At 41.8% G+C, this 11,667-nt stretch overlaps 3 protein-coding genes across 7 annotated transcripts in view; 2 read left to right on the top strand and 1 right to left on the bottom strand.

Moving 5' to 3' along the window:
• Window positions 1-3,841, top strand: part of cacna2d2a (calcium channel, voltage-dependent, alpha 2/delta subunit 2a) — a 132,139-nt gene extending 128,298 nt beyond the window's left edge. For all 4 annotated transcript variants that reach the window (XM_061290240.1, XM_061290241.1, XM_061290243.1 and 1 more), the window contains one exon: window positions 202-3,841. In XM_061290240.1, the coding sequence (XP_061146224.1) occupies window positions 202-324 (123 nt within the window). In that variant the 3' untranslated portion in view covers window positions 325-3,841. The remainder of the gene's footprint in view (window positions 1-201) is intronic.
• Window positions 566-5,797, bottom strand: abhd14b (abhydrolase domain containing 14B). Of its 2 annotated transcripts, none has more exons than XM_061290276.1 (5): window positions 5,645-5,797; window positions 4,780-4,994; window positions 4,262-4,503; window positions 3,883-4,063; window positions 566-888 (listed from the first exon to the last, which is right to left on the bottom strand). In XM_061290276.1, exons 2-4 carry the CDS (start codon window positions 4,991-4,993, stop codon window positions 3,884-3,886), a joined length of 636 nt encoding a protein of 211 aa, XP_061146260.1. In that variant the 5' UTR covers window position 4,994; window positions 5,645-5,797; the 3' UTR covers window positions 566-888; window position 3,883. The 2 variants fall into 2 exon arrangements, with proteins under 2 accessions (XP_061146260.1, XP_061146259.1); XM_061290275.1 differs by having other exon boundaries at window positions 566-3,702.
• Window positions 5,798-5,901: 104 nt separating this feature from the next.
• On the top strand, window positions 5,902-11,667 carry mst1 (macrophage stimulating 1). Its single transcript, XM_061290256.1, has 18 exons — window positions 5,902-6,078; window positions 6,634-6,778; window positions 6,862-6,977; window positions 7,048-7,162; window positions 7,343-7,479; window positions 7,626-7,746; window positions 7,818-7,936; window positions 8,774-8,948; window positions 9,124-9,254; window positions 9,339-9,441; window positions 9,650-9,786; window positions 9,880-9,912; window positions 10,020-10,134; window positions 10,225-10,302; window positions 10,403-10,549; window positions 10,629-10,735; window positions 10,828-10,967; window positions 11,074-11,667. The coding sequence occupies exons 1-18, from the start codon at window positions 5,976-5,978 to the stop codon at window positions 11,233-11,235; spliced, it is 2,184 nt and encodes a 727-aa protein (XP_061146240.1). The 5' UTR covers window positions 5,902-5,975; the 3' UTR covers window positions 11,236-11,667.

The following is an 11,667-nucleotide window of genomic DNA, read 5'->3' on the forward strand; positions in this document are numbered from 1 at the left end:
TGGGGAAAAATGTATGTTTATGGACACACCAGTCAACATGAAAAATCCAAACTAGTCATCTTTACAACATTGTAATTCAATTTCCCTTCTCCTATTTTAATGAATTAAAATCAAATTAAAAGTAATTTTAATGTTGACCCAGATGATGAGATTTTTTTTTATGTGAAGTGCAACCCTAACGCGTGTCCTTCCAATCCTCAGGAGAACACGTCGGACTGTGGGCGGGGCCACTCCTTGCGTCCGTCCCGCGTGGCTTTGCTGCTGATTCAACTTTTCCTGCTTTATCCTGTCGTCAGTCCTCACGCTGACTCTCTACTACATTAATCTCATCTGTCACACTCACACACAGATGTGCACACACACTTTATAGCTGTCCTGTGCTTCTCATATGTGCTCCCCCACCACCTAAAGTAGTCTTATAGGCAATGATGGGCAGTGATGGAAGCCCTGAGTGCCACCATCTAGCCAGCTTCACTTCTGTGTCCTCAGCCAAGGAGAGACCCCCACCGACCCCCCCCCCCCCCCCCCCCCAAAAAAAAAAACAACTCTTAGGTAGACGACATCGTGTCATGAGAAATCCAAACATTTTAATTTTCTTCACCAAAAAAAAGAAGGGACAATACATTTAATTTATGCACTACTATATCTACTTGCCAAAATGAGATAAAATTTCATGTGGTCTTATTTTTTTTAGCCAAAAACACAGCAGAAATGGCTTAATGAGAGAGATTAAAAAAAAAAAAAAATGTTATCATCTTGATGTGCTCATATTCACGACACAGAGGCACTAATAACTAGCGGTGTGGTGTGGTTTATATATTACCAACAAAAAAAGAACCTCTCTGACCTCCATCTATACCAACATCACCTCTGCCAGTCCTCAAAAGGCTGTGAAGAAAAAAAACAGATCAGTGCTACGAGGATGGAGTAAAAATATGACAAGAAAAACATTGCAGTGTCACGAGAGAAAAAAGTTGGAATATTTCAAGTCGACTTAATGTTACGAGCAAAAAAGTTGGAATATTAGGAGAGAAAAGTGAGTAACAAAGTAACAAGTTATTTTACAAGAATTAAACGATACTGTTACGAGAATAAATTCAGAATATTACACGAGTGAAATCCAAATTTTTTGAGAAAAAACAATAGTTAAATAGTCAGAAATAAGAAATCCAAATTTAAATGGTCAGAATATAGCAGGAAACAAATTATTGTTACATGCATTTAAGTTTTAACATCACAAATGTCCAATTCTATGAGGCGGGAAAAATTACGAAAATCAAATCTGAGTACATTGCAAGAAAAAAAGTATCTTTACAGCAATAGAGTCAGAATCTTGTAAAATTGATTGAGATTAGTTGAGATCAGTAAAAAATGAATACGGTGTGAACAAAATGTCAACTTTTTTTCCCTTTCTAAAAATCCAAATTCCCTATTGTAATATCGGAATATTATTCCCGTAATTTGACATTTGCTTTCCTTTCAATTACTCCATAGAAGGCTTTGCTTCTTCTCGTTAAACTGTATTCTGTCACATGTTCTTCATGGGTTCCGTGCCAGGGTGGTTCAGGCCTTATCATGCTGTCCCCAAAATGGCCACCAAACGTAGTCTGCGCCAGTCACGTGGTTGTCTTTTTAGACTGTTTAGGATCCGCTTCATTTCATAATAGTGCCTTGACGCACTTTGTGGTAGACGAGCGAGGCGAGCGTATAGTACTCGTCGTTTCTTTCAAATCAAGCGGCCATCTTGGAAAGGGATCAGCTTTAGATAGAGCAGCCATCTGACTGCCATCACATCACTATGATCAGTCAGCTATCAGCACACACACTTGGACTGGATTTACGCCGCAGGTTTCAAGTTCGCAAAGTCCCATTAATCGCCTAAAACAGGTTTTCGTGACTAGTTTCATGTACATTTCAAGGGAACACATAAAACCAACCTGTATGCGCAGGCAACCAAATTGCTCGTCAATAATTCCGCACGTCAGTAAACAATAATACATGGATGGTACAAATATTGAGAGTTTAGCAACCCTCACATTACTCGACTGGCTATCGTAGAGAATTTGCTTTGCTTTTTTTCCCCAAATAATGGACACGCCCCTAATGTAGCATATATATATTCACACCATATTGAATTGTCTATGCTTTGGCTGATGTTATTGGATATTTTTGAAATGTGTTAAATTGTGAAAACGTCACGGCGATTTCTGCTACTCGCAGAAAGTTTGGGATATTGTGCTTTTGGGTGAAATTTGAGGTTGAACCAAAAATGTACGCAAACCTCTGTTGCAAAAATGTGCAACTGAGTTTAATTTCACCTTCCCTAAATTTCTGAAATTCTAACTGTTCAAAGTTTCAGTAAGCTGAACACAGAATTGTGATGTTTGATCATGAACCTGTCTTGAGATACGGAGACTGGAAAAAGTGGACACTATGCGAAATTAAGAAAAGTAACAAAAGTGACTTTTGCCCTTTGACACAGCAAATCTGAATTGTGCCACTTGCAGCGTAAATCCAGCCTTATTATTGGGTCATGTGTTTTGTTTCTTTAATTAGGGGCTCTTGACTGCTCTAATTCTGCCTGCGTGTATGCGTGCGTGCATTAATTGAGTGGAATGTCTTTAAAATAGTGCGTGTGATGTGAGGGCTGATTGTTGTTTTTTTAAGTTCTTGTTTGTGTGTCGCAATGAACACAATCCAGTGTTATGGACGTTGAGAAAAAAAACAAAAAGGGACGTCATCGCTTTTTGGATTGACAGAATGTGTTAGTTGGTCAGTGTATTGAGTTTTTAAAATGCAACGTAGAAAAAACGACGCCTCTCTATTTGATTGCCTTAGCGTCACGCGCAACAGAGCTCTGATCCCCCTCGCCCCCCACCATGTTTTAGATTATTAATGGAGTTCAGAATGTATATCGGGATTTTTTTTTTTTAATCATTTGACCCTTTGATAATACAAAACACGACATAGGTCAAACTGACCTTATTCAAATATTGACTTAAACAGTAACAATTACCAATGAGCCATTAAAAAAAAACTAAAAAAACACTCCTGAGAAACAAACGAAACATGACGGCGGTATTGTTACACAACAAACAAATGTTGCCAATTAGCAGTATGACGTGTGTCAGTTAACAAAATAAATACAAATCAAATGGTTTTTTTCCTGATGTTTGGAAAAATATTCTAACCTCAGCTCAAATTGGCTCAGTTCATTGATTATAATGGTTATTAATATTAGAGTTATTAGTTGAATCCGAACAATGTAACAAATATTAACAGAAGGGTTGAAAAAAAGTCTCCAGCTAAGTCTTTGTTGATTGGACAGGTTTGCCAAATATCACATTGTGACGAGGGTTAAAAGAAGCAAAGGGGGAAGCAGGCTGCGTCCGTGTGTGTGAGGGGGACAGTGTGTATGTGATTGTGTAGTGTGTAGTCTGGTGCTCTGTGACCATGTTTGACAAAAGTGTGTGTTTAAAAGAAAATAGAGAAAACAAGTCGGAATCAGTCAAAGTGAAGTCAGTATATATATCTCAATATAAATATAGGAAAAGAGCACTGTTGATAAGTTTGAGGTCTGAAGTCCAAACAGATTTTTATTTTGTATTTGTATCTCGCAAGTGTGCGCGTGTGTGTGAGAGAGGATGACTTGAGCTCCCTCTTTCTTTTGTTTGTCGCTCCATTCTTTTTGTACAGTTGAAGCTATGCGGAAAAAAAAGATGACAAAAAAGGAGAGGGGCAAAATTTGTAAAATATTGTGTCTGTGACTCCTTGTAAAATATTTTCAAATTGTTTATTACAGAGAATCAGTTAATAAATAATGTTCATATTTTTCACTTCACTTCAAGGTGTCTCGTGATTTTTGTAACATGACACACTTACCTCAGAGTTTAGCAAGGAAGTCAGAGAGTAGACGGTGCCACGTGTCAGGGTCGTCCAGGTAACAGGCGTGCCCCACCCCTTTCATCACCGCCACGCTGTGATTGGCCAGCTGGCTCAGGTTGCTGAGCGACATCTGCCCCAGCTCAGCGTCACCATCGCCATAGACAATAAGTGACGGCACCTGTCGTGCCAGAAATAAATTTGCTTATTTTAATTCTAGAAAATTGTGTTCTAGATTAAATTTCAGTACATTTTTCAAAACAACCCAGTTTTTATTATTGTTACCCTTACAACAACCATGTTCTACCCATATTAAGTGGCATGAGCAAAAATATTTCCCGACTTACATTGTGGAATTTGAAATCATAAAAATGTAAACCTTGACACCGCCGTATTGTTCTGCGCCGATCTTTTCGGTGCAGATGGGCGCGACGGGAATGTAGGCCCGTAGTAGGTGCTGGTGTTGCAGCAGGAAGGGGAGCGAATACATGCCACTGAGTGACGGGCTGATCAGCACCACGGGACTCAGCTGCAGTCGCTCACATACGTCCTTCAGGAACGTAGCGGGGGCCAACTCTCCCATGGCCGCTGGCGCCTCGGCTGAGCTGGAGCAGCCCAGTCCTGTGATCAAGCAAGGTTTGCGTCACATAAAATTAAGTGCTCATGTCTACTTTGACGTCTGAAAATATTAAAATCTTAACATAAAATCCAATATATTAGGGGGATGATTCTGATGTATTTTCAGAGGCTGAGGTGAGCATAAGTTAAGACGTCCACATGAAATTTGGTGACGACTGATCGTAGTTCTCTCTAACATTTAGCCACAGCCGTTTTTTTACGATGCTTATCTTGACCAGCGCTATGGATGGACGTATGACCGCTTTCTGTTCCGCGCACCTGGAAGGTCAATGGCAACTGCCCGGCAGCCGGCATCGGCCAGCGTGTGAAGGGTGCCGTTGCTGAGCCAGTTTTCCGAGGAGAAGCGGCGACCATGAAGAAGCAAAACAGACATCTTGACATCCCCCGAGGATGGTCGACTTTGTCTGTAGAAGAGTGGTGACGTGCAGCCTGGAATGTCTACGCTGCCTTCGTTCAATTCCACCTGCGACATCCTAAACACACACACACACACACACACCAATGATCAATACAAGGGACCTACCAGTATGGATTTTTTTTGTTTGTTTTTATTTTGAAATATATTTTAAAATATAGGCTTACAACAAATAGATATAGATAACAGCCAAACAGGCAAGTTCTGGTTTTTTTCTGTTTCCAATTGAAGCCTTAACGTTAAATTAAAATTACTACAGTTTATGGCGTGTTATGAAAGTTTCTTGGTTCATTATGTAACCTTTATAATACTGCCCCCTGGTGACCACAACATGCACACCAGAAGGAGGACAATAAGCATAAAAAAAATGACGCACAAACTGTTTGTTTACATTTGTTTGCATTGCTGTGTCATTGCTGTGCCGTTTTAATCTGCAGTTTTCTCCTAAATCTGGGGAGAGAATCCCACACTTTGTAATTGCAACATGCCGTTTGTGCAAGTAGATCAAATAAGACAGTTGCCACCCTCCCCTGAAGCACTCACAAAATGTTCCGTTAACGTTGCAATCAAACAATGAGCATTATTTATCTTTGCAAACGCAAAGGTTTTCATATTCAACCATCAAAAGTCGTCTTTGTGTTTTTGCACCTCCTTGAAGTATAAAAGTGCGGTAAACATTTTTATCACAAACATCGCGAGTGCTCTTACCTGATGTGACGGTGTTGATGACGACACCGTTTTAAAGTTAGTAAACTTGTTGCGCTTCCCTTTCATTTTCGGAAGAGGGAGTGGACAAACGAGAGCAACAGAAAATAAAGGTCACCTCCGCCGTGTTTATCGCCCTCTAGCGTCCACTGACTGACTCGAGGGCGCATGAGTAGACGATGATGTGTGCCATTCCTTATTAATGATTAGTGAGCATTATTGATCCCCGTGATTTTGTTTGTATGAAGGCCTCTTTGTTTAAATATCAGCTCAGTGTCCGGCGTTTCATGTTCTGAAATCCTCTACCTGGAAAGTGTTTTCTTCTCCGTTCCAAATGAGACGCCTTGACGGGCAACAACTGGTGTCGAAACTGTGTCTTCTTGCGATGCTGCTGCCACTGCTGCTGTGCTTTTTCCTAACGACAAGCCTGGTCACTGGTGAGTTTTTGTACTTTTTTCTTAATGATCTAACAGTTTTGATGTGTTTATATTCACATTGTGAAGAAAGCTATGTAGTGTGTATGTATTATATTAATTCAAATGAAGATGCTCTCACTGGTGGAAACTGCTTAATAAACTTTAGTCATATAACTAAATAGTCTGATGTCCAAAGGTCGTGTGCGTATGTGCTGGGGTAACACGCACTACATAAGCTCCATTTCTTATACACACACTCAATGCATGAAAGTCCAATTATTGTATGACGATAAAATAAAATGGAAGAAAAATAGAACAGCATGTACTGTGCTTAAAAAAATAATTATATCACCTGTCAGAGAGCATCAGATAAATAGAAAAATGAAAATAAATTTAAAACATAAAATAATTTTTTTTTTTTACTAGAATGTGCTATACTATTTATCGGTTTATAAGTTTCTAAATCAAACCATTCATTTGAAAATGAATAAAGAAAAATGATAGAAAGATTTTGGTCATGACCAATCCTGCAGCATTAAGCTTGGACCATGGGTGGTCTGATGCATTTCAACTTAGGTTACCGCAGTCCCCTGAACGACTTCCAGCGGTCGGAGGGCCGAGAGCTGGTCCCCACTTCTTGGAACTCGGCCCACGTTGTCACGTTGTTGGTCCTTAACGTGGAAGACTGCGCTGCACGGTGCTCGATCTCACTAGACTGCAGGTACACTGTTCTATATACGCTGGACATAAGGTTAGACTTAGTATATAGTATGAATGTACATCTCATGTAAATGTGCCCATCAGAGCGTTCAACTACGAAACGCGGCCAACAATCACATGCAAACACCTGCGCTGGGTGGGAGATGGCAGCAACGCCGAGGTTAAACGCAACGTCAACTGTGACCTTTACGAGAAGAAAGGTAAGACTCACAATGTTACATGAACACAATCACACGTATTTACGACGGTGTGTGTGTGCGTGATGCACAGTCTATGTTCGCAAGTGCATCGTGGGTAAAGGCGAAGACTACCGCGGGAAGGTGTTCACTACCCGAAGCGGACTCACCTGCCAGCAATGGTGGTCCAAGTTCCCTCACGATCACAGGTAAGCGGAACCGTCTGTCATACTTAATGAGACCCTGAGAAATAGAAGTGGCTAAATCTTTTTTTTAAATATAAAATTGAGCTCAGTTGACATTGGCAGGCGCCTGTCATACAAATCAATCTATAAATATGAGGAGCTAGCCCGCGGTTGTTCTCAGTGGTTGAATTGCGACATTTTCAGGTGGACTCCTTCACCAAGCAACGGCTTGGAGCTGAACTACTGCCGAAATCCAGACGGGGATCGCATCGGGCCGTGGTGCTACACCACTGACCCCGAGCGACGGTACGAAAGTTGCAGCATCCCTCAGTGCAAAGACGGTAAGGTAATGGCTATCTTCTGTCGGGTTAAAATAGTTGAAAAGATGACTCAGCAAGTTTGTTACTTTAGTACTGCTTTGAGGTGCGGTGCTGCATTTTGACAAAAAGCCTTCATTAACTCCTCTGACATTTGTGTGTGTGTGCAGACGTGTGCATCACATGTAACGGCGAAGAATACAGAGGGCAGGTAGACCACACGGTAAGCGGAAGGGAGTGTCAACGGTGGGACCAGCAGTACCCTCACCAGCACATCTACCAGCCCGAAAAGTAACCATATCTCATTTGACGACGACGGCGAGCGTTGGGCCATGTTTCGATGTGACGTGGCTTTTCCTCAGGTACCCTGACAAGAGTCTGGATGACAACTACTGCCGTAACCCGGACGCCTCGCCTGTGCCATGGTGTTATACAACAGACCCCAACGTGGAGCGAGAGAGCTGCGAAATCAGGAAATGCAGTAAGATTATTCAAGTCAAGTCAAGTCAAGTTTATTTGTATAGCCCTAGATCACAAGCAGTCTCAAAGGGCTTCACATAGACAGAAATTGACAATTATTCTCAAAGCATCCCACGATCTTAAGCTCCCTATTTGCCGAAGAAACAAAATACTCAGCACCCACCCTTTCAAGATTTTGATCAGATTTGTTTTAAACAATTCGTTTTAGTATTAGTTTTATTATTATTCTTTGTTCATACTATATGAAACGGACAGTTGCTTCACAACGTGGCCTTTTGCTGAGATTAGCAACAGGAGTTGTGCAACATGTTGCAACTTTGGAATGCCCGGCCAGAGTTGGCTGGTGGGAGGATGAAGCAATTATGCCATCTTTTGACGTACTTGAGAGTCAGCAAGACAAGAATGTTTTCAATTTTGTCAGTCTAGGCAAATATCATGTTAAAGCTCAATTTTATTTTATTTTATTTTATTTATTGTTGACACTATTCTTGTTGTTAAAATATTTAATGAAAAGATTTCTAGTATTTGTTGTTCATTGTTTTAACTGATATTTTTACATAATTTTTATTTACCAATTTATGTATTCAGTACATATATGATAATAATAGTATGATTATTATTGTTGCAAGTAGATTAAAAATATGCAAAATGCACATGCAGTGGGACATCTCCAAAGAACCCCATAATTCACTTAATTGTGTACACAATTTTCTTGGGTGTGTAATTTCACACTTGTTGGGGAAGACAGTCACTCCAGAGACCCAAGTATTTGCATTAAATGATTAGTTTTCCATAATATGCCCCCTGAAGCTTCCTTTCCCCGGTGATGTCTTCTCAGCTGAGGTGCGCGTGGAGAAACGTCAACGCTCCAGCTTCACCACCAACTGTTTCCGTGGCCGCGGGGAGGATTACCGTGGCAGAGTCAACGAGACCACGTCAGGCATCCCTTGCCAGCGCTGGGACGCGCAGTATCCTCACGAGCATCCCTTCTACCCCAACACATACGAATGCAAGTGAGTGTCAAGTCTCGGAGCGTTACGCGTCTCTAATTTGATACATGAGAAAAAACAGTGTCTGAGGAAAAACAACCAATCAGAGACAGAAGACATATGAGTTGTTATGGGTCAGCACAAGGCCACGTGCTAGAAATGAAGGAATATTTTTCAAAAGTAATTCACTGATATCTAGGGGCTTGGAGGAGAACTACTGCCGCAATCCGGACGGCTCCGAGGCCCCCTGGTGCTTCACGTCCGTGCCAGAGATGAGGACTGCCCTGTGCCTGCAGATCAAGCGCTGTGCGGATGACATTGACGCGGAGGGTACGGCACACAGAATAGCAGTCTTCTGAAAAAAGACGTGATTTAATACTCTCAGATAATTTGTCTGTGGTTTAATACTTTCAGATTGCTACCATGAAAACGGAAGAAACTACCGCGGCATGGTGCGCAAAACACGCAAGGGCATCACCTGCCAAAAATGGAACGTGAACACGCCTCACCTTACCAGGTATAAATATTGAAGTTGAAAGCATTAATTGCATTTTATGCATACACTACCCTCTAAAAAATATTACAATGGTAAGGCTAATTCCTTTTCATTCTTGCTTTCAAGAGCAAATTTGACATCAAAACCTCAAATGAGTACCCATGTAGTCTCACTGGCAAGAGTCAAAATCTAAAACTGTGCTAATCGTTTGAATCATTTGATTCACCAGAATAAATCCCAGAACGCATCCCGAGGCCAACTTGACCGAGAACTACTGTCGTAACCCAGACGGGGACCAACACGGTCCCTGGTGCTACACCATCGACTCCAAAACTGAGTTTGACTACTGTGCCATCAAACAATGTGGTACTCAACTGTCCTTTTTTTTCTTCTGGTTCTACTATCTCCAAAAAATATATGTTCAATGACAACAACTTTTTTTTTTTATCTTTCGAACAGCTGGAGAGAAAGTATCCCTCACGGAAACAGTTGGTAAGTTCCTGAATTTATACATTATGGACTACTTCATGGACGCCTAAATATACATAATATTGTGATTGCTGTATTAACGACGCTGATCGATGTCTTTGTCCACACAGAAAAAGTTGAGTTCAGTGAGTGTGGGAAACGAGAGGCCCGCTTCCAGAGTAGCAGGTTACGCATCGTAAATGGCATACCTGGGAACTCGCCATGGACGGTTAGCCTCAGAGACAGGTATTATATGCGTGTGTGTTACTGACAAAGTGTTCCTTTGCAATCGACCTGAACACCAAAAATGTTTAAGCACTCACTCTAACCCGGAAGGAAAGGAAACCATTTTTGCGGAGGCGCCCTGGTGGACGCCAGATGGGTCATCAGCACCAAGCAATGTTTCTCCTCCTGGTAAGGCTTTGCTTTTCTCACCAAAGCATGTCGCATCTACTGATCAAATGTTTTGCAATATCACCCAATGATATATTTGTGTGTTTGTGCGCACGCTCAGCTACGTGGATCTGCCCGGCTACTCGGCCATGCTGGGCACCTTGTTCCGTGATCCACAGGATGGCGAACCCGGCGTACAGACCATCCCGCTCACCAAGATCGTCTGCGGACCTTCTGAATCTCAGCTGGTCATGCTGCAGCTGGAATCGTGTGTACACCCTTGCACGCACGCACACACGCTGATACGTATTATACCTGGCACTCTTCTCTCCACTATGTGTCTGCAGCCCAGTCCAGTTTAACGAGCGCATCTCTCAGATCTGTCTGCCTCCTGAACGCTACATTGTGGCTGAAGGGACCATTTGTGAGATAGCAGGATGGGGCGAGACCAGAGGCAAGTCATAATAACACTTTAAAAATAAGAACAGTGGTGTGTATAAACAATGAAACAGCTGTGCCAAGTCACTCCTTTGCTCTCCTTTCAAGGCACCGGAGATGAGACCGTCTTGAACGTGGCCCATATTCCGGTGCTCAGTAATAAGGACTGCAACAAATATTTCCGAGGTCGGGTCCGGGAGAACGAGATGTGCACCAGTTCCTTCCAGGGAGGGGTTGGAGCTTGCGAGGTGGGTGACCACTAGCATTAGAAGTGGGTGCTTTAAAAAAACAATTTTAGTTATAGTTTAACACGGGTGTGTTGACTTTTTCTATCCACTGTTTGTATGCCCGCAGAGAGACTACGGTGGCCCGTTGGCATGCCAGAACCATGACTGCTGGGTTCTGGAAGGTGTGATCATCCCCATGCGGCGCTGCGGACACGCGGGCCAACCCAGCATCTTCATCCGGGTGTCGGTCTATGTGGACTGGATCAAGAAGGTCATGGGCTTTGCTTAGGAAAGAAAAATGGAGTATTTGTCGTTATGATGTTTTCGGCTATTTTTTTTATGAATGCTTACTACATTGTGGCAAATTTGACACTTGAATTTTGGCTTGCAAGACAAAGCAAAAAAAATGAAACTAAGCAACAGCTTGATCGTTCATCTATCTAAGGCACACATACAGAGTGCAAAGTTGCTAAGGTGAATATTGCAAGATTGTACCATTTGACTTGCAGTATAAACTTGCTTAACCATAGTAATAATTCGACTTGACTTTCTTGAGATTGAGTGAAGCCTCGACTTGCTTGATTTTTTTTTTGCCACAGTAGCTTGCTTGAAACTTGAAGGTTAAGACATGACCTATTTGTAATGGAGTGTTAGTTTAACACTAAATGTATTGGTTTTATTTTTGGAATGTACAATTAATTAAACATCAAAAATAAGTGAA

Source organism: Syngnathus typhle, linkage group LG11 (assembly GCF_033458585.1).
Source record: "Syngnathus typhle isolate RoL2023-S1 ecotype Sweden linkage group LG11, RoL_Styp_1.0, whole genome shotgun sequence".
In the NCBI taxonomy this organism is placed as follows: Eukaryota; Metazoa; Chordata; class Actinopteri; order Syngnathiformes; family Syngnathidae; genus Syngnathus; species Syngnathus typhle.

Excerpts from the sequence above, each read along its gene's own strand:
- abhd14b (XM_061290276.1), bottom strand. The coding sequence starts at position 4,993 with ATGTCGCAGGTGGAATTGAACGAAGGCAGCGTAGACATTCCAGGCTGC. Across the intron at positions 4,504-4,779 it reads AGTTGCCATTGACCTTCCAG|GACTGGGCTGCTCCAGCTCA; the intron begins GTGCGCGGAACA and ends GCTTGATCACAG. Across the intron at positions 4,064-4,261 it reads AACAATACGGCGGTGTCAAG|GTGCCGTCACTTATTGTCTA; the intron begins GTTTACATTTTT and ends CTGGCACGACAG.
- mst1 (XM_061290256.1), top strand. The coding sequence starts at position 5,976 with ATGAGACGCCTTGACGGGCAACAACTGGTGTCGAAACTGTGTCTTCTT. Across the intron at positions 8,949-9,123 it reads CCCAACACATACGAATGCAA|GGGCTTGGAGGAGAACTACT; the intron begins GTGAGTGTCAAG and ends ACTGATATCTAG. Across the intron at positions 10,736-10,827 it reads AGGATGGGGCGAGACCAGAG|GCACCGGAGATGAGACCGTC; the intron begins GCAAGTCATAAT and ends TCTCCTTTCAAG.